The sequence below is a fragment of the Urocitellus parryii genome, chromosome 1 (assembly GCF_045843805.1).
Source record: "Urocitellus parryii isolate mUroPar1 chromosome 1, mUroPar1.hap1, whole genome shotgun sequence".
Taxonomy (NCBI): domain Eukaryota; kingdom Metazoa; phylum Chordata; class Mammalia; order Rodentia; family Sciuridae; genus Urocitellus; species Urocitellus parryii.
In genome coordinates, this window is record NC_135531.1 from 51,625,830 (window position 1) to 51,651,237 (window position 25,408).

Here is a 25,408-nt window from a genome sequence, read left to right on the forward strand (position 1 = left end):
GTATATATTTAGGTGCTTAAATTTGTACATTTGCCATTAGCCACTGATATCATACATGTAATTCCTGAAGTTTGTATTGTCACAAAACCAACTTTCTTCTTCAAGGAAATAAAGTACCCTTGCACACACAGATAAGTATACACACACACACACACACACACACACACACACAATGAATCATTTAATACATTTGGAGGCAAGTAACCGAAGGATAGGAGCTTTTCCAAGAAATTATGAGATTAAGCAAAATAGACAATACTTTTCTATCTCAGTTTGTATCACTTAGTTATGTGTTTCTCTTTAAAGTAAAACAAAACCAAACAAGAATTTTAAAAAGTATGAGAACAGTAGGTTTTGTGGCTTTTGTTATTATGATAAGATTCACACACAAGTTTAAGAAACATAGTTTGGATTTACTTCCACAGTTTCCAAGTAGTTTGACTAATATTCTAAAGTAAATGCTTTAATAATATAAACACTAACACTATAATGAAAACCACTGTAAATGCTTCAAAAGGAGATAAAGTAGGAGGAGCATGGCTATTTCTCACTTTGAAGAAGAATTATGATACAGAATATATAAAATCTTCCAATGAGAACATATGGTAGCCATATGAATGAGTTGGATTTTGTTATCTCTCTTTTTCTGTCATTTTGTTTGTAAACAGAACAGAAGAATAATGGAAATTAAAGTTCAAAACATTTCAGACCCCTGGCAATTGCTATAAACATAACTAGAATACCAGAATAAATTTCATTTGCATGGTACTTAAATATGAATTGGTCATTCTACAAGCTACATATGTTGTCATCCTTTATTGGAAATTGAATTTCCCTAAAATGTGCTTTTTTTAAATGGAACATAGAATTAAATAGGAGCTACTAACTAAGAAAAAGAAAGGTCTCAAAAATCCCAACAAAGAAGAGTAAAATCTGAGCAACCTTGCACTCTCCATTGATACAGATATCCAGTGAGTCCGCATTGCATTGGGTCCCATCAATCACTGCAGGGGCACGCTCAGTGTAGAAATTGTAACCTTCAGCCAAGCAGTTTAATGCACAAGGTTTTACCCCACCTGGAGAAATAAATAAAGGAGAAAAAATGGAGTGGATCTCCCACTGAATGGTGATTCAGTATTATCAATTGCAAATTCATAGTTCACATAAGCACTATTCCCTGACTATACACCTAGATATGAAAGTTAGTTTCTCTCTCTCTCTCTCTCTCTCTCTCTCCCTCTCTCTCTCAGTTCTGGGAATCAAATCTAATGTATTGCACATGCCAGGCAAGCATTATTTCTTCTTTTATAAAAAAATTCATGTTTATTTTCATTGATAATGCAACTTAAAGGATGACTTGCTGAGAAGGTTTACCATTTTCAGGTACTTTCATTATATATTTACAATATATTTTAGGTCAAAAAAGAATCACAGTGGAAGTACTTGAATGTTTAAAACATGTATAGAAGAAAAACAATGTTAAAATACTAAATAAATAAAGTGTAAAAAGTCTTGAAATAGGGGCTAGGGTTGTGGCTCAGTGGTAGAGCTCTCGCCGAGCATGTGTGAGGCACTGGGTTCGATCCTCAGCACCACATAAAAATACAAAAAAACAAAATAAAGGTATTGTGTCCATCTACAACTAAAAAAGAAATTCTTTAAAAAGAGAGAGAGAATCTTGAAGCAAAGAACAAATAAGAACTTGTATAACAAATAAGAATCTTGAAGCAAAGAACAAATAAGAACTTGTATAACAAATAAGAATTTCGGTTACATAAGCTTCTGAAGCTAATACAAAAACACTGCCAGGATATGGTAATTACAAAACAAAACTAAGTTTGTACCTGTCATATTTTATCACACTTAATGAGCTTGGCTTTAGCATAGAGATAAATGTTTGTGAGATTAGCAAATCAAAGATAAAAGTAATTATAGGGCTGGGGTTGTGGCTCAGTGGCAGAGCACTTTCTTCACATATGTGAAGCACTGGGTTTGATCCTCAGCACCATGTAAAAATAAACAAACAAAACAAAGATACTTTTTTAAAAAAGTAACTATAGAATTAAATTTGAATAATTCTTATGTGATAAATAATTAGACAAATCTGAAATAATAGTAAAACAATATCTAATATTATTTTGTGAACAAATGCATTTAATAACTTGAACATTTTCATTTTAACATAGAAATTTATATTTTTTAATGGTGAAGTTAAAAATAGGCAAAATAATAGCAATTAACAAACAGTACATATTATGGCTTTACAGTATATCAGAAAATAGAAATAGATGTGGACTTATTGTAATGAAAACAGCACATGGTAAAGCTAGTATTTACAAATGTGTAATTATTGCCAGAAATTATAATGTAAGAATATTTTCTTTAAAATCTTTACTTCATAAAATTTAAAACATTTTGGCCTTATTATAGGTAGAATGACAAATTCTCTTTGAAATAAAAAAGACTACTTCTAATAAAATAATAACAGCAGAAATGAAATCTTAAGCACAGGTCTCAAGTGAATTTCTTAGAAACCAGGTTGCTCCCAGGTGGAAGCATGTAAACTAAAGGAGGAGACTGAGTGGTGCAGTCAAGAATAAAACAGAACATACATTCCACTAGGAGACAGCTCTTACAGTTAAAATGCCAAGCAAAAAGATGTCCCAGTGTTATCAGACACTGTTTCTTCAAGAGAAGATGAAACCCTAGATCTTTTCAATGTAAACTCTTCTGAATTTTAACTGTTGGCAAAACTGGCTCTTAAACTATCAGTTTATAACCTCTGGTCTGAGTCCATGTTTTCTTTCATCTCCAGTGGAAGCTTCTACATAACTTATAATGTTATTGTTAGGCTTAGGTTAATTATACATTTTGCTATACTGGTCACAGAAACAACAAGCAGTAAATACAATAATTTTTTCCTGAAATGATAGTCAAACTATATATATTTATTTTATAAGATTCTTATCAATAAAATTTCTCTGCATTTTCATGAATGTTCATTACTAACTAATATAGTTCTTTTATCATTGTTAATTATTATAATTTGGAATTTACTGCAGCATTTTCTATGTCAAGCTTTAAAAAGAGAACTTGGCATTTTTTTTTTTACTCAACTTTAGCATATTTGATAGGAAGGACATATAAATATTCTGGTTGTATCCCTTAGCCAACTACGTCATAAAATAAGAATAAATTTCTTCTTTGCTTATTGCTGATGATGTGTTCATCTTTGTTCTGACATAATGAGCTTTTAGAAGAGATACTGCTGGGTGACAACAGTAAGATGGACAAACAGGAACACTCTAACATCTTTTACAGAAACATTGGTTTTTGTAACTACCCGTAGATGAGAGTACCTTTGTGGGAGTCTAGAATACAGTGGAGAAGTTCCAGCATACCATTAGAACAAAAATTCCAAAAACAGGTACACCGAAAGGGTTTAAGAATAGTTTCACCCTGATTGCATCACACCTCCCTCAAAGTAGCATGGCTCAGTGAAAAGAGAGACCACTCAGCTCATGATTTCTCCCACAGGAAAAAGACAAAAGAGTGATCACTAGGTTCCCCTGCTCTGTGGGATACTTCCAGGAATCCCACTTTCTTCTCATTCCACCTAGAATACTGAGGTGGTAGGCATGGATGAACTGGAAGCAGAGAAGAGAGGCATAACTAACTACTCCATTGACTCTATCAGAAAGTCCATGCATACCTATAGACTCTTCCACAAATGGCCCTTGGGCAACCCCAAAACTCTGCCTATCTACTGCCCATTCCCTGAGGCCAGCAGTCAAAGCATGACCTTATAGACAGTGAGTGCAAGGGCCTAACAAGGACATCTGGCTCAGCTTTGTGGGACTTGACAAAGGCACACATCTTAGGCATTTTAATGGGCACCACCCTAGAGAAAATAAATAAGAGGCTCTTTAGCATTAGCTTTGTGGGATCCAAAGACAGCATACCATCTTAAGAATTTTCCCTCAAGAGGAAAAAAGAGCTGTAGAGTAGACATGATGATAGTCAAGTCCTGATGGAGCTCAGATTCCTAACTGGGCTATTTGGAAAAGATGCATCATTCCAGGATCCAGTCAGTAAAGACTACAGGAGGTAAGTTCTTCAGATGTGAAGACACAAGACTTCAAAAAACAAGAAAATGCAAAAAATATGATACCACCAAAGGAACACAATAATAGTCCAGTAACTAACCATAAAGAAATGGAGATTTGTAAATGGTTTGTCAAAGAATTAAATATAATTGTTTGGGTTGGAAGTGTACTCGGTTAATAGCGCATGAACTTAGAGTGCATGAGGCCTTGGGTTCAATTCCCAGCAGCATGGTGGTGGTGGTGTGTGTGTGGGGGGAGGAGTTTAAAGAAGCTACAAGACAGCAGATGGACAATTCACTGAAATTAGAAAATAAGCAATACATGAAAACAATGAGAAGTTTAAACAACTGTAACATTCACATTATGGGAATCCTGATAGGAGAAAAGAGAGAAAAGAAAAAAGAAAGATTATGTAAAGAAATAATAGCTGAAAATCCTCAAATATAAGAAGAGAAATGGACATCCAGGTACATGAAGTATAAAGTTTCCCAATAAGGTTCAACCAAAGATTTCACAAAGATAAAATCAAACTATCAAAAATCAAGGAAAATGTCAGGCATGACGGTACACAACTGTAATCCTTGTGACTCTGGAGGCTGAGTCAGGAGGACTGTAAGTTCAAGGTCAGCCTCAGCAACTTAGTGAGACCCTGTCTCAAAGTATAAAATAAAAAGGACCTGGAATGGAGCTCAATGGTAAAGTGCAACTGGGTTCAATTCCCCAGTATCAAGTAAATAAAGAAAAGAAAAGAAATGTTAAAAGAAACAAGAAAAAAAAAGTTCACCACATACAAAGGAACTCCAAAGGTCTACTAAAAGATTTCTCTGCAATCCTTGCAGGCCAGCAGAGAATAGGATGGTACATTCATTGGGCTGAAAGAAAAAACTGCCAACCAAGAATAATTTACCTGACAAAGCTGTCCTTCAGAAATAAAGGAGAGATCAAGATTTTTCCAGACAAACAAAAGCTGAAGGAGTTCATCACCACTAGACCTGCTATACAAGAAATGCTAAAGGGAGTTCTTCAAGCTGAAATGAAAGGATGCTAATTAGTAACATAAAAACACATGAAAGAATAAAATTCACTGGTAAATGTAAGTATAGAGTAAAATTCAGAATACTCTAAATATTCTCATGGTGGTAAGTAAATCACAACTCTAGTATGAAGGCTAAAACACAAAAATACTAAAAATAACTATAGCTACAATAATTTGTTAAAGGATACACAACATAAAAAGTTTTAAAATGTGACATCAAAACCATAAAACAAGTAAAAGTATACTTTTATATATGGTTATAACTATAAGAGGCTTCATGTAAATCTCATGGTAACTACAATGAAGCTAAAATCCTAGTAGGTACACAAAAGAGAAACAGAAAGCATCAAAGCATACAACTTATCAGTTCATACAACACATCAATTCAATAAAGATAGCAAGAGAAGAAAAAGGATCAAAAGGACCTATAAAATAGCCCCCTAAAAAACAAAACTTACTATTGACAAAATGGCAATAGTAAGTCCTTACCTACCAATATTAATTTTAAATATGAACATTAAATTCTGTAATCAAGACATAGAGTGTCTGAAAGGATAAAAATCAAGACTCAACTTCACACTGCCTACAAGTGATAGACTTCACATTTAAGGATACACGTATACACATACACATATAATAAAAGTGAAGAGATGGGGAAAGATATTGCTTGAAAAAAATGAGGAAAGCATAGTCTCTTTCCTAAGAGATGTTCACATGCAAAAGAGTCAGATTTGATCCTTATTATATACCTTACACAACAACTATCTCAAAATAGAATGAGAGTCCAATATCCAAAACATATAAGAAACTGATAAAACTCAACAAAAAAACAATAATAGTAAAAGAAGAAATGACACAATTGGTAAGGAGCCTGAGTAGACATTTTTCCAAGGAAGACATGCATATGCCAAGTAGGTACATCAAGTGTAAAACCTTTCTCTGATCATCAGAGAAATGTAAATCAAAATGAGATATCATCTCACACCTACTAGAATGTCTATTAGCTAAAAGTCAAATGATAAAAACTGGTGGCAAGAATGTTAAGAAAACAGAGTCCTTATGTGTTCTTTAATAGGAATGAAAATTGGTAATGCCATAGTGGAAAACAAATATGGATGTTCCTCAAATCATTAAAAACAGAACTGCCATATGCTTCTACAATCCTACCTCTGGATATGTATCTAATGAAAATTAAATCATAATGCAACTAAACAAAAATATCTAGAAAATCTTAAATACTAAAACAATTCAGTTTTGAGTGACCCAAAGGTCAAAGAAGAAAGCACAACGTAAAAAAATATTTTGCACTGAAAGAAACAAAGTTAGAACACATCAAATTTGGGAATGTAGGAGAGCAAAATAACTGAAAATAAATAACATTATAAATATAAAATAAAAATTAAAGCCTTAGAAAAAGATAAGCAACAAAAAATAGTACTAATGCCAAAACTTGGATGTTTAAAAAGATTAAAAAAATCAATAAACCCAAAGCAAGACTGAGTAAGAAAAATACAGAAAACATAAATTATCAGTATTAGAAATAAAAGAGCATATATCACTACAGAGCCTATACATATTAAACAAGATAAGAAAGTTATCATCAATTCATGTTACTAAATTGGACAACAAGGATGTAACATGAATTTCTTAAACTGAAACAGAAGGAAGTTTAAAAAAATCTGAATAGCCTTTTTTTTTTTTTTGCCTCTTTGGTACTAGGAAATAAACCGAGGGACGCTTAACCTCTGAGCCACATTCCCAACATTTTTATATTTTATTTTGAGACAGGGTCTCACCAAGTTACTTAGGACCTCACTAAGTTCCTGAGCCTGGCTTTGAATTCACCATCCTCCTGCCTCAGCCTCTCAAGCCACTGGGATTACAGGCGTAGGAATACAATTTGTAATAATTAGTTTTACAAAGGAAATATAAGCTTGGGTAAATTTACCAGTGAAATTTATTGTAAGAAAGAAATAATATCAATCCTTCAAGGTCTTTCAAAATACGGATTATACTTCTGTAGGCAAGAGTATCTCTGATTACCAAACTTGCCAAAAATGCAACAAGAAAAAAATTTATGAATCACTATTCTTTATAAAGTATATGCAAATGTTTTTAATAAAACATGACAAATTAAATCCAAATATATATAAAAGTAAACATATTATTATCATATGAGGTTTATCCTGGGAATAGAAGGTTGGTTCCATATGGTAACATCTATCAAGACAATCAGAATATTAACAGAAAAAAATAAAATCAATACAAATTATACTGGAGGACCAATCTACTGCATTAAAACAAAAAATAAAAGGCATAAAGATAGAAATAGATTATCTCAGCTTCCAGATAACAAGACTATTCATCATGAAAATATTAAGCAACATACAACTTTAAAATATGGAAATATGGAAAGGCCATAACATAAGAAGTTATATACAAAAATTAATTTATTTTTATATGCTAGAACATGCAATTAAAATGAAAATTTCAAAAGTTTTATTAACAACAGTACAAAAACCATAAATTACTCAGAAACATATTTAATAAAAGATGTGCCAGGAGCTTGTATTCCAAAACTACAAAACATAACAGAGAAATTAGAGCAGACATAAATAAACAGAAATATTTTCCATATGCATTGGAAAATTCAGTATTGCTAAAATCTCAGTTCTCCCTCATAAATAGGTCTAGTAGGTTTTTCTGTAGATAGTAATTACTGGATTGCAAGTTCAAGACTGGCCTCAGAAACTTAGGGAGACTGTGTCTCAAAATAAAAAATAAAAAGGGATGGGGATGTAACTCAATGGTAGAGTACCCTTGGGCTCAATGCTCAGTACTGTGAATAAATGCAAATTAATTAAGTAAAAGATGCTTTGGAAATTGTACAAATGTATGGAAACTAAACAAAATGTTCTTGAATGAACAATAGGTCAATTTAAAAAATAAAAAAAAGAAAATTTAAAAATATTTTGAGACTAATGAAAATGGAAACACAACATACCAAAACCTACGGAAAGCAGGAGAAGCAGTACTAAGAAGGATATTTATAGCAATAAGCCCCTACATTAAAAATAAAAAGAGAGAGGGATGGAGGGAAGAAAGGGGGGAGAGAGAGAGAGAGACAGATAGACATAGAGATGCGGAGGTGCGCAGTAAAGAGAGAAAAATATTCCAAACAAACATTGGAACAATGCAACTCAAAGGCTATAAGAACAAATAAAACTCAAAATTAATAGAAGGAAAGAAATAACAAAGGTTAGAACAGAAATTATAATGGAAAAAAAGGAATATCACATAAAAGATTAAAGAAATGAAGAGTTTGTTTTTTGATAAGAAATACTAAATTTACAAACTGTTAGCTAGACTAACCAAGAAACAAAGAAAAAGACCCAAACAACATCAACAAAAAAATCAGAGGTGAAAAGGGAGCTAGTACACCTGATTCCACAGTAATACAAAGGACAATTAAGGATTATTATGAACAACTATAAACCAAAAATAAAATTGAAATCCTAGAAGTGGATACATTTTCCTTTTAATACTGCTTTTGCTGCATTCCATAGGATTTGGTATGTTGTATTTCCATTTTCATTTGTCTCAAAATATTTTTTTAATAATTTCCCTTTCGATTTTTATTTGACCATTGGTTGATCAAGAGCATGTTGTTTAGTTTCTACTTCTGAACGTAGGTAATGTACCAAATTTAAACCATGATGACATGGAAAAATTGAACAGACCAGTAGTGAGTAAAGATGTTGAATCAAAAATAACATCTCCTAACAAAGAAAAGTCCAGGACCAGATGGCTTCACTGCTAAATTCTACAAAACATATAAAAAAGAATTAACACCAATTCTACTCAAGCTGTTCCAAAAACAGAAAAGGAGGCAACTCTGCCAGACTCATTTTATAAGGGTAGCATTATTCTGATACAGAACCAGACAAAAACATCATAACAAAAAGAAAACTATAGATGAAGATCACTAATGAAGGCAGATATAGAAAATCTCAACAAACTTCTAGAAAGCAAGACACAACAGCACATAAAAAGATTACACAGCATGATCAAGTGGAATTTATCTTAGGGATACAAAAATGGTTCAACATACATAAACCAATAAATGTAATACAACATAAAAACAGACTGAAGGAAAGAACATATGATAATCTCAATAAACACAGAAAAAGCATTCAATAAAATTCAACCTCTCTTCATGACAAAAACCTTCAACATATTAGATATGGAAGAAAAATACCTCAACATAATAAAGGTTATATGTGACAAACCCATCATCAGACCATACTAAATAGAGAACAATTGAAAATGTTTCTTCCAAGTTCTGTAATAAAACACTTTCACCTCTTCTATATAACATAGTACTAGAAGTGTGAGGCACATCAATTATATAAGGAAAGAAATTAAAGAACATTCAAATTGGAAAGAAGAAAGTTAAATTTTTCCTGTTTGCAAAAGACATAATTGTGCGGATATGTATAAAACCAAAAACTGATAAATTCAGTAAAATTGCAGGATATAAAATCAGCATACAGAAAATAGTAGCATTTTTGTATACATAACATTCTTGATAAAAAAAATTTTAAATGCAATAACATTCACAATGATTACAAAAATTAAAATGCCTAGGAATAAATTTAACAAAGAAAGTTAAAGATTTCCATGATGAAAATTATAAAATGCTAATAAAGAATTTGAAAAACATAACACATACACACACACATACACACATACACAAAGACATCCATGTTTATGGATTGGAAGAATTAATATTGTTAAAACACTGATGCTTTCTCTTTTTTAAATATATTTATCTTTTAGTTGTAGTTGGACACAATACCCTGATTTTATTTATTTCTTTTTATGTGGTGCTGAGGATGGAAGCCAGGGCCTCACTCGTGGTAGGTGAGCGCTCCACCGCTGAGCCACAACCCCAGCCCAACACTGATACATTCTAAAGGAATCTATAAATGTAAGGTAATCCATTTTAAAATATCAGTGATATTCTTCACAAATTATTACAGACCATAAAAGACCCAGAATAGTCAAAATAATCCTGAAAGGGAAAAAAGAAAAGCTAGAGGCATCACAGTACTTGACTTTGAAACATACTATAAAGATGTAGTAATCAAATCAGCATGATATTGGCATAAAAACAGACACACATACAAGAGAACAGAATAGAAAATCAAGAAATTTATTCATGTACTTATAGCCAACTGATTTTCAACAAAGACATTAAGAAAGGACAGTTTTTTAAATAAACAGTGCTGGAAAAACAAGATATACATATGCAGAAGAATGAAATTAGACTGTACTTCTTACTATATGAGCAAAAGATTTACCATATTTAAAAAAATCAACTCAAAATGGATCAAGGGCCTAAACGTAAGACCTGAAACTGTGTGTTATGCTTTAGATATGAGGTGTTCCCCAAAAGCTCATGTGACAATCAATGCAAGAAAGTTTAGAGGGGAAATGATTGGGTTCAAGAGCCTTAACCTAATCACTGCATTAATCTGCTGATAGGAATTAACTGGGTGGTAACTGTAGGCAGGGAGGGTGTGGCTGGGTGGGTGACTGGAGGCAGGCCTTTGGGGTATGGATATATTTTGTCCCTAGTGAGCCAAGCTTATCTCTCTCTGCTTCCTGATTGTCATATCCTGAGCAGCTTTCTTCAGTCATGCCCTCTGCGTTGATGTTCTGCCTCACTCTGCGCCTAGAGCAATGGAGTTGGCCATCTATGGATTGAGACCTGTGAAACTGGGCGCACCAAATAAGATTTTCCTTCTCCAAAATTGCGTTTGTCAGGTCTTTTGGTCACAGCAACAAAAAGTAAAACACTATGAAACAACTAAGAGAGGACATAGGGGAAATACTTCAGGACATTGGTATAGGTCATGATTTTTTAAAAATATCCTCCCAAATTCAGGTAACAAAAGCAAAATAGGACAAATGACGGTATATCAAACTAGGAAGCTTTTGTACAACAAAGGAAAGAATCAACAGAGAGAAGAGACAACCTCCATAATGAGAGAAAACATTTACAATTTATCCATATGATAAAGGATTAATATTCAGAATATATAAGGAACTCAACTCAAAAGCAAAATACTAATAATAATCATCTAATTTTTAAGTGGTCAAATGACTTGAATAGTTATTTCTCAAAAGAAGACATACAAACAAACAAGTATATGAAATAATGTTCAACATTACCGATCATAGGGGAAACCCAAGTCCAAGCCATACTGAGATATCCGAGTTAGAAAGAAGCAAGAAGTAACAAGTGGTGATTATTGATGTGGAAAAAAGGAACTCTTATACAGTCTTGGTGGGACCATACATTATTACAATGATTACAGTAAAAGTAAGGAAATTCCTCAAACAAGAAGAAATAGAACTACAATATAAGACAAAAACCCCACTATTGAATGGGAAAGAAATCATTATACCAGACAGATATAATACTTGCACACCGTTTATTGTAGTACTATTCATAATAGCCAATATACAGAATCAATCAAGATATACATCAATGGATAAATGGATTTTTAAAATGTTGTCTAGGGGCTGGGGCTCTAGCTCAGTGATAGAACACCTGCCTAGCATTCATTGTGAGGCCCTGGGTTCAATCCCCAGTGCCCTGCCCCCGTTCCCCCCCCCCCACTCTCTCTCTCTCTCTCTCACACACACACACACACACACACAAAATGGTCTAGGTCTATAGGACTATAACCACAGTGGAATATTATCCAGCCATAAAAAGTGATAAAATTGTGTCATTTGGGGTAACATAAAGAAACTAGAGGATATTGTGTTTAGTGAAATCAGCCAGGCACAGCAAGAAATGCTGCACATTCTCATTCATTTGTTAAAGAGAAAAACGTTGATCACATTGAAGAACAGTGGTTACTAGAAGTTAGGAAAGATGGGAAGGAAGAGAAATGGAGGCTGGAAATAGATCCCAAATATAGCTAGATAGGAGAAATTAGTTCTAACATCCTGTAATCTACAACAATTTATTTTATATATATATATATATAAATATATATTTATATATATATATATATATATATATATATATATATATATATATATATATATATATATATTTCAAAATAGAGAAGAGTTTGAAGTTTCCCTGTACAGAGAAATGATATTGAGCAGATGGAAATGCTAATTACCTCATATACATATATCTTACTGTACCTCATAAATTTGTCAATTAAAATAAAAATAAATTAAAACTTTGCTTAAAAAGGCAAACAATTTGAACACAAAGTTTAAAAGGAAATATATAAATGGCTACTAAGTAAATGCAAACATGTTCAACATAATCATCCTAAAACAAAAATTAAATCTTTATTGAGACACTACTCAACCCCTTCCAGAGAAAGACTGAAAATACCAAATATTAGTAAGGATATGGAGTAAACAGAATCCCATAAGTTGTTGTTGAGAATATAATATGGTACAATCATTTTGAAAAAAAAAATCTGGCAGTTTCTTTTAAAAGTAAATTCACACCTATCCTATTTTTTAAAAAATATTTTTTTAGTTGTAGTCGGACACAATACCTTTATTTTATTTATTTGTTTTTATGTGGTGCTGAGGATTGAACCAAGTGCCTTACACATGCTAGGCAAGCGCTCTACTGCTGAGCCACAACCCCAGCCCCACACCTACCCTATTGCCTGGCAATTTTGCTCCTAAGTATTTACCCAAGAGAAATGGAAACATGCTCACAAAAAAACCTGTACATACAAATATTCATAACAGCTTATTCAGAACAGCTAAAAATTAGAAACAACTCAGAATGGCAGAATGGAAAAACTACCACAGAACACTGCTTAGCAATAAAACAAAAAGGACTACTACATACAACAATGTGTACAGATCTCAACAGCATTGGGTTTAAAGAAGCCCTACACAAATGAGTAGATATGGGTGGTAGATATGCCATAATTTTGTTTATATTAAGTTCTGAAACAGGATAATTATGTTGAGGAAAAAAGTCAGAACAATTGTTGCCTCTTGGAGCCGGCAGAGGCAGTTATTGACAATAGTGAACCATGAGGAGTTAGGGACTGAATGCTTGTGTCCTCTCATATTCATATTTTGAAATCCTAACCTCTAATGTGATGGTTGGTATTAGATGTTGGGGCCATGGGAAGGTAACTGGGTCATGAGGGCAGAACCCTTAAGAATGGGATTAGTGCCCTCATAATAGGGAGTCCAAAGACCTCTCCCCCTTTTTTCTGCTGTGTGAGGATACAATGAGAAGATGGTAGTATGCTGGCACCTGATCTTGGTCTAATCTCCAGAACAGTGAGAAATAATTTTTGTTATTTAAAGCCCTCAGTCCATGATAATTGATAATAACCTGAACTGACCATGATCTGACAATGACCATAATAATTTGGAGATAATGGTAAAGTTCTATATCTCAGCAAAATATTACAGGTGTGTGCATTTGTCAAAATTCAGTTGAAGTATAGTTAAGATTCATGCATTTTATTGTATATCCCCTTACTTTTTTTTTTTTGAGAGAGAGAGAGAGAGAGAGAGAGAGAGAGAGAGAGAGAGAGAATGAATGAATCTTTTTTGTAGATGGACACAACACAACGCCTTTATTTTTATGTGGTGCTGAGAATCAAACCGGGGTCCCACCCATGCTAAGCGAGCGCTCTACCGCTAAGCCAAAATTCCAGCCCTACATCCCCTTACTTTAAAAGAAAAAAGTAAACAAATAATTGCTCTATGGTTAATGGTATACATGCTGAAGTATTTAAAACAAAGTATATTAATTACTTTGGTTGACTTTAAAATATATAAAAATACGATGGATTAATAAATGGATAAAGAAATCAACAGACATTTATAAAGTATAGTAAAATGTTAGTGATAGAACATATGTGATAGATATACAGTTGTTACTGTAAAATCAGATATTATTCTAAGCCAGATCATTTTTAAAGTAAGATATTAGAAAAACAAACAGTAAAATTTTTTTTTTAAAGTACGTTCAATTTTTCTAAAAGAAAATTTCAACAAAATCTAATTTGTATTTTGGGAGCAAAGAAAATCTTCTGCTTACTGAATAATTAGTACTTGAAACACGCCCAAATTAAGGAGCAAAATATCTCTTAATTCCTCAAAAAAAAAATCTCTTATGGAAAGATTGGCCTTTTACTAAAAAAGAACTAATTTCCTTTTTCTAAGTTGATTTTTATTGATTTTCTTTGGGTGGTGATTACAAACATCCAATGATTATATGGGATTCACCTCTATTCCAAGGAAGTCTCAAGCAGAACAAGTATTATATGGTTTTGATGTGTACATATATTTTCTAATTGTTATTTAGAACTAGGTTTTAAAAATAATTTCCAATACTTTGTAGCAATATAAATTTTATCATAGGGAAACTAAAACCTTGTAACAAGACAAGCACTTTCTGCCTCAATTTGTAGATTTAACTAGTACTTGCATGATTGTGTGGTGTGTTTGTATGTGTTAAACACTCTTTTATATTTGAAAGTTCTCAAGCATGAATGCTCTGCCAGGTTATACATTACCTCCAGTATAGGGTTTCCAGTTATAATACTTTCCTCGGAAAGGCATATTGTCAAAGTCTGCACACTGTTTCTCTCGAAAATCTCGGGAACCCAAAGGGCATGGCTAAAATAAAATAAAATAATAAATGGTACCATTGTTGTAAAATACCAAAACCAAGGGACAACGTCTCTAAAATTAAAATTACCTGAATCCCATCATATTAGCTCACTACCTTATTCTGGCTTTAATTTTGGCATTTGATTTACTGTTTGATAATCAGTATTCAGATTCAAGTATCTAAATTGTAATCTTAGCTATAGAAGATATAACTGAAGTCATTTAAACAGTTAAGTGTTAAGGAGTTTCAATATAAATTTACCCTGGGACACATGTCATAGTCTATTTCGTAATCAATCCATCATGTATCTCCTTATAAACGTACATAAAAACTATATGAAAAAACTAAAACCGAAAGTCCTTTTAGTTGAGGTAGCAGACCTATGCTCTGTGAAGTGCCCTGAACTTTAAAATATTTTAGCTACATTAAAATATAATACTCTCAATGCCAAACCTAATGATTCTTTTTGTTAAATTACTCTTCTTGATTGCCTTTAATAAAAATGAAAAATAACTATCATAACTATATAGTGTACCATGCTGGAAGGACATGTTTGCAGGATCTTTTATTTCATGGACTGCTAATCTTTAGATTTTTGGAATACTGAGATTACAGGAGTGCTTTTCTTTTCTAACTATTTTTAAGGAATAAAAATTGTCAGTGGCTTTGCAAGTCTACTTTTAAAGTCTACTTTTAAAGAATATCAATTTTAAAAAATACAGGTAATTTGAAATATAGGTACAAGTTTTCATGTAATCTTTAAATACTTATAAAGCACCAACCACCCAAAAGTTCATCCAAGCCCAGTTTTCAATGTAGCTAGAAAATCAAGCCATAAGGGTAAAGCTACAGAATTATTTCAGGCAATATTCATAGCATAGAACAAATTCTATAGGTTATCTACAGGTGCTGTTTATTGGTGAAAGATCAATGTGTCATATGGTTAGTTAGGGACACACTGGTTGAAAAAGAAAATCTTGGGTATGTTTCAAAGCATACCAGGTATTGAGCCAGTTAGGAAACATAAAGGATTTGGGGAGAGTAGGGACCAGGTGTGGTGACACATGTCTGTAATCCCAAAGGCTCTGGTTGCTGACAGGAGGATTGCAAGTTCAAGACCAGCCTTAACAACTTAACAAAGTCCTAAGCAACTTAGTGAGAACCTTTCTCAAAGTACCCCTGGTTCAATACCCAATACCAAAAAAAAAAAAAAAAAAAAAAAAAAAAGAAAAGAAAGAAAGAATAGTTGAAAAAAGGTATTCTAGATGAAAGGGGGGACTTCATAGAAGCCTAAGAATAAATGATATTTCATATATAAATACTAATGCATAATAAATCCCTGAATTAACAAATTAAGGCATCATAAGGGCCATGTGCTAAAAGCAAACAAAAAATGCTGTTTTTCACTATCTGCTAGTGATTTCTTTGAAAAGAAATAAAGAGTTAAATGGAGGGTATTATTATTTAATTAAAGCACTTCTACAATACTTCATAGAATTTCTGTTCTATTCTTCCTCTGATAGTCACTCCCAGGGTTAGTATAATAAAAATATTAAAAATAACAATAGCTGCTAGTATCTGCTAAGCACTAATTTGTTGCACACTGATCAGAGATCTTTACATGCATTATCTATTTGATTCCTTTCAACACACTCTTATGAGGTAGTTATAATTAATTTCATAATGAAGTAAACTGAGATACAGAAAGATTTCTTAGTAATAATTTCAGGGTGTGAGGACACCTCCTTCATTGGAATGGGAGCATGCTCTGGACATTCTAAATACCACAATAATAGCAGAAGTTTCCACATTTAAACAAATGGTCATGTCTGTGTTCCAATACAAATATTTATAGAGATGACAGATCAGATTTGTCCTAGGTGGTACCATTTGCCAAACCCTGATTTAGAATGTTCCATAATAGATACATTTATCTTGTAGCATTTCACAGAAAAATCAAAAGCAATTATTAATTTTTGAGCCAATACAGAATCATACGTTTCAGGAAGTGGTATTAGAGGTGATATGATCTAATTTGCATAAGATGCTTAGATAACCTCTTACATGGCCATACAATCTATATAAACATCTATATAAGGATAGATCAAAGACAAAGCTGCAATAATTAGCAGATTCTTCCCTACTTCCATTCCAAACCTACCTTCCTATAACCAAGTGGTTTTCCTTTGTTCTGGATTCACACTGAATAGCTCTAATTGCTTAACTGAAAGGTATCTAGGCCTTGATGGCATTCCTATGAACACATCATGATTTAGCATTAGTTTTCTTGAAATAAGGCACCAAGAAATGGCCTTAAGTATCTTTCTTTCATCTAGAAAGTATTTATAGATCATTTAATATATATCAGATATAATCTAGGCTTTGGGGTTACAGCAGAAAACTAAATATGCTCTGTCTCTGCTTTCATGGAGCTTATTCTAGTTGGAGATAAGAAAACAAACAAAAAGCAGGGTAAGGAGATTGATAGTGAGGTGGGAGGGAAGTTGTTTTATATAATAAGGTTAGAGAATTTTTTTCTAAGGCGGCATTTGAGTAGAGTTTTTAAAAAACGAGGAAATGACTTATGTACACATCTGTGAAAAGTGTTTCAGGAAACTCAATGCAAAGGCCCTGAGTTGAAGTGTGTTCAGGCTGTTTGCAGAAAAAGTAGAGAGAATAGAATGGCCTGAGAGAATTACAGTGGACTCAGGGACTTGATCCCATGTCATTTTGATCCTTGAATATACTCTAGAATTCTGTTCTAATGTCAATGTTCCCATCATGAATGCTCTGAATCTGTTTGATTAAAATAGGCTCAGTAGGAGTATTATATGCTGGTTCAAAAGAATAAGAGTAATCAAAGGAAAGAGTATTTTCTGAAAAAAATGAGTTAAATCCATTTTTGTTTAGTTTAGGAATAATGAAGCTTAAGGAGTAATGCTTTGTAATTACTTAACGATAATAATGCTGACACTGTCCAGAACGCATAACATACAACAGCAGGCATAAGCAACAAAGGTTTTATTTAAAGCCTGACAGGTTTTCAGTCTCCTAGAGCAAATGCTAACCAAGCATTCTCTCCTAAAAACCAACCAGGAAGGCCCCCCCACCCATAAATTCAAAGAGCAAAGCTGCAGGTGTCAGCAACTATTGGTCTTCTTAATGCAAAGAAAATTTTAAAATTAATATTAACGTCTTTATGACCATTGTTTTTCAGAGATCTATGTAAATTAGCACATTCTATAAACAAATCATCTTGTGCTTTCAATTATTCTGATAGTTTAGGAACACCTCCTTTTCACTAAATTTAACATTGTATTTATTTATTTATTTACTTATTTATTTTTATTTGCAGTGCTTGGGATTGAACCTCAGACCTCTTGCATGCCAGGCAAGCGCTTTACCACTGAGATACACTGCCAGCCCAATACATTTTATTTTAGATAAATAAATTTTTTAAAATAATAATAACTCATTGAGGCATAAAGTTGCTACATAAAGAAGTCTGAGTTTCTGCTGACAAACTTTCCAGTGATATTTCTATTGCTGGGGTTCCAATCAGAGTTTAATTCCAAAGAATAGGGTGACCTATACAAGTCCAAAATTCCTTTGTACCTTCTTTCTTTTATTTGTGAAATATGCCCCCAAATGCCCTGATCTTGAGGGAAAAATATATCTTAAGATGTCCCACAAATGTGGAAAATTTTGAAAGTACTATATAATGTCTGAGTAAACAGTATGAAAAGGGATGAAAATGAAAATGCCTTCCCCTTTCCTTTTCCCTTTTTCTCTCCAGTTCCTAAAGGAAATGGGCAGGCTGGGAAGAAACAATGACTTCTACAGCCTCGGGGGAAAACTGTGAAATGCGTAAAATTTCAACTTCCTTTTCCCCACTTTCTGCTGCTTTTTCCTTTCTGTTTTCATATCAAATGCACTTTTGCTTTAACTTATTACATTAGATCTGCCTCCAACACTCCCAACATTTAATTTTCTTCTTCCTTTCCAGAAAAGCAACACATTTGTATTTATAAAAGTACATTAGAACCCATAAAGCATAAATATCTATAATAACAGAAACACTCAATTGAGTACGATTAAGTGCTAGCAATAGCCACAGCTATTTTACATATATAATTTTAACTTTTCTTCTAATTAGCAAACAACCATGCAAGTTTGATATAGATCCTATTTATTTAGAAATTCACAGAAGTTTGGTAAGGTTAGGTGACTTACCAAGATTAAGTAGCAATAAATGTCACAGGCAGAATTCGAACTTGAGTCAATTTAATTTCCAAGTACATGCTCTTTCACCACAATTCTATCTCCAAATATATACTATAATTTTCCTATCTACACAACCAAGGCACTAACACTCTGAATGATGTACGCAAATGGACTAAGGGGAAAAAAAAACTGAATAGCATGCCCCTCTAGCAAAGATGACTGAGAACACACCAAAGTACTATACAATTTAGACTTAAATTTTAGAATAGATTGCACATGATCTGGAAAATCCTTATACTCCAAACATTTTTTATAGGCTTGATGCATAAAGTATAAGAGGCAAAATAGATATTTGAAGATAAAGGAATAATGTGACTTTCTACCCAAAGTGGAACTTAGTTATTTCATCAGAAATTCTATTCCAGCCTCATCAATCTTTGTTTCACCTGCCCCCTTGGTTTTGGAAAACAACAGCACCAGGAAATTCTTTTTAAGAATTTAGGAATGTAGGAGAGTTTACTTCATAGTTCCTAATACCCTTTAGGAAGCTTTGATATAAAATTTGGTCCTTAACCTTAATACAGCCATATTTTTATTCTTTACAAAGAATAAAAGTAAGGTATTTACATAATTCACCTTTAAATTCTACTACTTAAAATAGTTATAATATATGTAACAATTTTTACCTTTTTAGGATGTTCTGCATGGTAGTTTTAAGCTATTGGGATAAAAAAATAGTTCAGAAAAACAAAATGTCTGATTTTTGTCAATATTCTTATATGCCAGTATAAAAGGAGATTCCATTCAGATAGTAATCAAAAGCCTATTTTTGAGCAGTTCATGAACAAACACTTTTCAAAAGCTTCAACACCAAACCCAGATATTTACTTCTCATTATATCCCTACCAGAAAATCATCTTAGTTTTTACCTTTGCCCATGTATAAAACCTATCAGGGCCTAATTTATCTTTATGTCCAAAGAGAACTGTTTTCTGAATCCATGAACCCTTAGCATTATGGCTTCCATAAAATTCACCCCTCTAAGACCAAGAAGGCCAGGTCTTTTAGATTAACTCACAATATCAAAAACTCAGTTTTAGTTCTTGATTTACTGGTTAGACCAAACTTTACCCAGTTCTCCTAAATGTCTTTAATAAGTGCTTCTGGTTTCTCATTATCTCTGTAGCTTCAAGGTAAAAAGAACATTAGTTTGTTCCTGCTATAGATCTTTTCTTTACCTACAGTTCTGCCATGGAGATCATCATGTGCATATCAAAGAAAGGATTCTTGTCTAGCTGCTTTTGAAAACTTCCTAGTGTGACTCATGGTGAAGTAAGAAACAAATTGTCCAGTCCAATACATCCTGATGCAGATAATCAGTCTTAAAGTCTACCATATGGATAGCCTGGTTATATTGCTATTAAGGTGGCCGGGCAATTTTGTAGTTGGATACCCTTTTATGAAAAATTTTTTTATTTATATATGTGTGTGTGTATATATAGTATAATGTGTATATATATAAAATATATATACTTATATATATTATATATATATATATAATATAAAATATATATACACACACACACACACATTTTAGTTCTGGTTGGACACAACATCTTTATTTTATTTATTTATTTATTTTTATGTGGCACTGAATATCAAACCCAGTGTCTCGCATGTGCTAGGCGAGCACTCTACCACTGAGCCACAACCCCAGCCCATCCTTTTATGAAATTTTTAAGGATTGAAGATTTTATCTTTATAAATTGACTCCTCTATTCCTATGACTTATTTATTTATTTATTTATTTATTTATTTATTTATTTCTGAAACAAGGATAATAGTTAATCAAACACTCTGCCCTTTCTACTGGAAAGCTCTTTTCTTCGGCCACTCCTATACCCTTCAAATGTTTATAGTAAGAATTAGGGAGAAAATGTGAAATACTCTTTCTATGCTTACAACTTTTAAAGACTATTTGACCCACAATGGTTCTAGGTTTTAATTTTTCCTCTAACTTGGATTAAAAAGAGTATTCTTAGCTTTATATAGTTCAATTCAATTCACCAGTGCAGGGATCCACATAGGAGGAATATCAAAGCTTCAAATAGTGAACAGGTCTATTGTGGGTATATCTCTTTTTATCTTGCCACAAGACATTATAACTTGGAACAGATGTTTGCCTCTTTACTTGGGTCATTTCACTAGGAAGCTCAGGGTAAAGTTTGCAATCCACTTTTAATAAGTGGAAGGACTTTGAGGTAGATGTCCAAGGTACTGATTCTATCCCTATTTTACATTGTTCTCCTTTTTCTCTGATTTTCTGATTTATTCTGTTTTTCATTTGTGATTTTAATATAGTGCTATAAGCTAACAACTCTAATCAGATAGCTATAACTAATAATAATTATTATTGTAAGTAAAAATATATGAGAACTAAGTGGTAATCCACAGTACCAACTAGGAAAACACAGAAATGAGATCAAGATTTTAATATTATTTGGGAAATTGACAGGTTATATGGAAGGGGTTGCATGGTTCTAAAAGGAATTCAAGTAGATTCTCTCAAATATACATGAACTGGCCTAATAGCTCCTAGATTTTCCATTGTAAGTTGAACTGGGCAAAAGTTAAAAAAGGCACAGAACAAGCCTCAAGGATTCATGACACTATATACAGTATGCTGGTTCTCCTGCCACCCTGCCACCTGACATCTCATTCTGGGCACTGATTTGAAAATTCCTCCAAGATTGTTTGAATTTATCCCCTGTATTATCCCTATTTAAGTCTCAAGAAAAAGTCTTGGATCACAAATAAAAAATGCGTACGAATTCTTTTCTAGTTCTTAACCGTCAAACTGATTTTAACTAGTTGGAAAGTTTTCCCTCAGATCTTACTTTACAGGTTCATTAAGTATGACATGCATAGTATTAGATTATGTAAAATGTGCACTAAGGAAGGAGGTTGGACTTAGAAAAGTGCACTCTTTTGAATCTTTTAAGTGAGAGCAGATCACAAATAACAGACACCTGGGCATTATGGAGAAAAAAGAACATTGAAGCCATTCTCTATAATGAGTATATATTGATACTTATTCTTTGCTAAGGAGAAAATACTCTTGCTTCCATTACTCAATCTTATCTCCAATCAAAGCAATCTTCATTATTTATTCCCTGTTCTACGATATAGTCTATATATTAGAAACTCTTAGAATAGATTTTTTAAATAAAGGAGTTTCTCCTCTAATATGACACATACATTCCAGAAAAATCTCTTTCCACAAAATTGCACACTAAAAATAACAGGCATATGGGAAAAATTGGGTTGTAGGCAGACAACTCAAACACAGATGCCCAACAAAAACAATAACAATTCTAAAAAAAAATACTTGCATAATTTTAAAAATATATGGCAAATTCCAAATAGAGTAAATATAGTCCTTTATCTTAAATAAAAAGCTGAAATAGGCTCAAAGGAAGGGATAAACACACAATAAGGGCTTCTATGACAGTATTTGGTTAAACTGAGCAAAAAGAATGTCAGACAAAGGTGAATGGTCATCACGTATAATACAATTTCCCTTACTTAGTGGCACAAAATAACACAATTAGTTATGGGCTAATCTGTGCTACAGAAACAAGGTTGTGACAGAACAGATTACACCAAAACTTTACAAGTATTATGTTTTTCTAGATTTAGATTGAAAGAATAGGAATTTTAAAGATCCCACCAAGCCAACTCATTAGTGAGAAGAAGGGAGAGAACTTCTCTCCACATAGGAAGGGAAGATGGTTACAATCATAGCTATGGTACATAATTATGTGCTTGGCAAATTTTATCAGCAGCTACTTCTACTACTTCTGTGGAAATTGAAAGAGCTCTGAGGCAGACCCTATGGCTTACACAATGTCTACTTCATGATTTCTTGCTAATACAACTTTGACATTTTTTGCTCAGGAAAGGTGACCTTAAGCCCATTTTAGAGGTAAATCAGGATTAGTCTAAACCAATTATAGTAATTCTACTGCTTTTGCTAATGACTGGTTTGAGGGTTTAAGGGCATGTGGTCCCCTGGCAAAAAAGAAAGAAAGAAAGAAAGAAAACCACGAAGGAAATCTGCTGAGGGAACAGGGAGGAGATCTGCCAACAGTTTTCTCATACCTAAGAAACACAGGAGCATTTCATCACTTCTCTTCCTCTGAATATTGTCAGGGCAAAAGTACTTTAGGTGCTCTAATGTTCCACTTGCCTTTTTGTGTTTCCTTCCCATTGCAAAGGATAAAATATATGGATGCTCACATCCCTTTTATAAAATGGCATAGTATCTGCATAGATTATATGCATCCTCTGTATACTTAAATCATCTCTAGATTACTTATAATGCAGAGTACAATGTAAATAGTTGTTCTATTGTCTAGAGAAGAATGACAAGAAAAAATTTTGTACGTTCTCAGTATAGACTCAAATTTTTTTTGGGGGGGGGGTACTGGGGCATTCTGTCACTAAGTTACACCTCCAGCTCTTTTTTTAAATTTTTTGAGACATGATCTTGTTAAGTTGCTTAAAACCTTATTTTGTTGTTGAGACTGGCCTTGAATTTGCAATCCTCCTGACTCAGTCTCCTGAGTCAGGGATTATAGGTGTGTGCTACCACTCCTGGCCAGAAGCTATTTTAAAAGAATATTTTCAATACAAAGTAAGTTGGATTTGCCAGCAAGGAACCTGTGGATATAGAGGGCTGACAAAAAAAATATATTTTTTAATATTTATCTTTTAGTTTTAGGTGGACACAATATTTTATTTTTATGTGGTGCTGAAGATCGAACTCAGTGCCTCACATGTCTAGACAAACACTCTACCACTGAGCCACAACACCAGCCCAAAGGCTGACTGTATTTAAAAAATGAATTAGAGCTGGACACAGTGGTGCATGCCTGTAAACCCAGCAGCTCTGTAGGTTGAGGCAGGAGGATTGCCAGTTCAAAGCCAGCCTAAGCAACAGTGAAGCACTAAGCAACTCAGAGAGACCCAGTCTCTAAATAAAATACAAAAAAGGCTAGAGATGTGGCTCAATGGTCAAGTGCCCCTGAGTTTAATCCCCAGTATAAAAAAAAATAGATTGATTTGTTCTGAGAATTTTATATGTAAAATTTACAACTCTCTTTATAATTATAATGTTTATTTTTCTATTGCTCCGCTAAACTGTCTAGTTCTATACTGTTCAATATGGTCACCACTAGCCACATGTGGGTTTCCAAATTTTAATTAATTGAATTTAAAATTCTGTTCTTCAATTACATTAGGGCTGGTGACTGCCAGGCTGAACAATGCACATAGAATACTTCCATCATGGAAGAAAGTTCATTGGTCAGTACTGGGTTAGATTAGTTGTTCTGGAAAATTTAAATTGTCATATATTACATTATATTAAAGCAGGCCCTAGCTTTACACAAATTATACTCAGATAACTTTATTAACTTAGACAGTATGGTAACTGAACTGCTTCAAGTTCTAAATTAGTAGAGTTGAGATTAATGAGGAAAACATCATTAATTACTTATGTATTCATTATTCAGTTATCTTAACTGTATCTCCTTATAATTTGTTCAAAGCTGAAACAGAAGACAAATGTAGTAATGCCAACCTACAGTAATAACTTCCACAATTTGAGCAACTACTACAACTCATGGGTAATACGAAATAAGCCCAAAATGTCTGACTTTTTTTTTTCTTTTTCTGTTACCCATCATACATTATTCATGTTACACAACACCTATATTATTAGGGCCTAAATGTGTGCACACTCCTACAATTATATTTTAATGAAAACAATTGGGAGTTGAGAGTTGTGTCTGAGTTTCTCCCTCCTACCTAACAGTCTGATATACTGTATGTGTCCATATCTTCTATCCATGTATAAAATCTCCATTCCTCTGAGATTTATGCCATTCATCCAAACCTCTATCTAGCTTAATGAAAGAGGGTCACTCTTCCTCACTTATTAAGGACTTTTATATCTAGTTCACAGTCTCACTGTATATATACTCTACATTCTAACATCATTCTGAATGACTGCAACACCTATACGGAAGACCCTCTGAACTCAATAGCTTTAAAGTTCTTTGGGCTCCTTCACCTCCACTCAAGGGTAAGTAGGTACTTCCATGGCCACCTTCTCTTTTTGTCGTCATTGAGAATATTCTCACTTGTCATATCTTCTCTGATCTCCTCAGCTTCTATTTCCCTTCACCATGTTTTATTTTATTATATACTGTTTCTTTAATTTTTGTGACTTTTTGAAGGCACAGGTCCTTAATTTTCTCTGTTAGCCCTCTTTAGATTTCACTA

General features: G+C 33.1%; 1 protein-coding gene across 1 annotated transcript in view; it reads right to left on the minus strand.

The window, feature by feature from the left end:
• Adamts6 (ADAM metallopeptidase with thrombospondin type 1 motif 6) overlaps positions 1 to 25,408 on the minus strand; it is a 275,254-nt gene that overhangs the window by 65,488 nt on the left and 184,358 nt on the right. The window contains exons 14-15 of the mRNA XM_077795865.1: positions 14,739 to 14,841; positions 943 to 1,076 (exon numbers count right to left, since the gene is read on the minus strand). Of these exons, the coding sequence (XP_077651991.1) occupies positions 943 to 1,076; positions 14,739 to 14,841 (237 nt within the window). The remainder of the gene's footprint in view (positions 1 to 942; positions 1,077 to 14,738; positions 14,842 to 25,408) is intronic.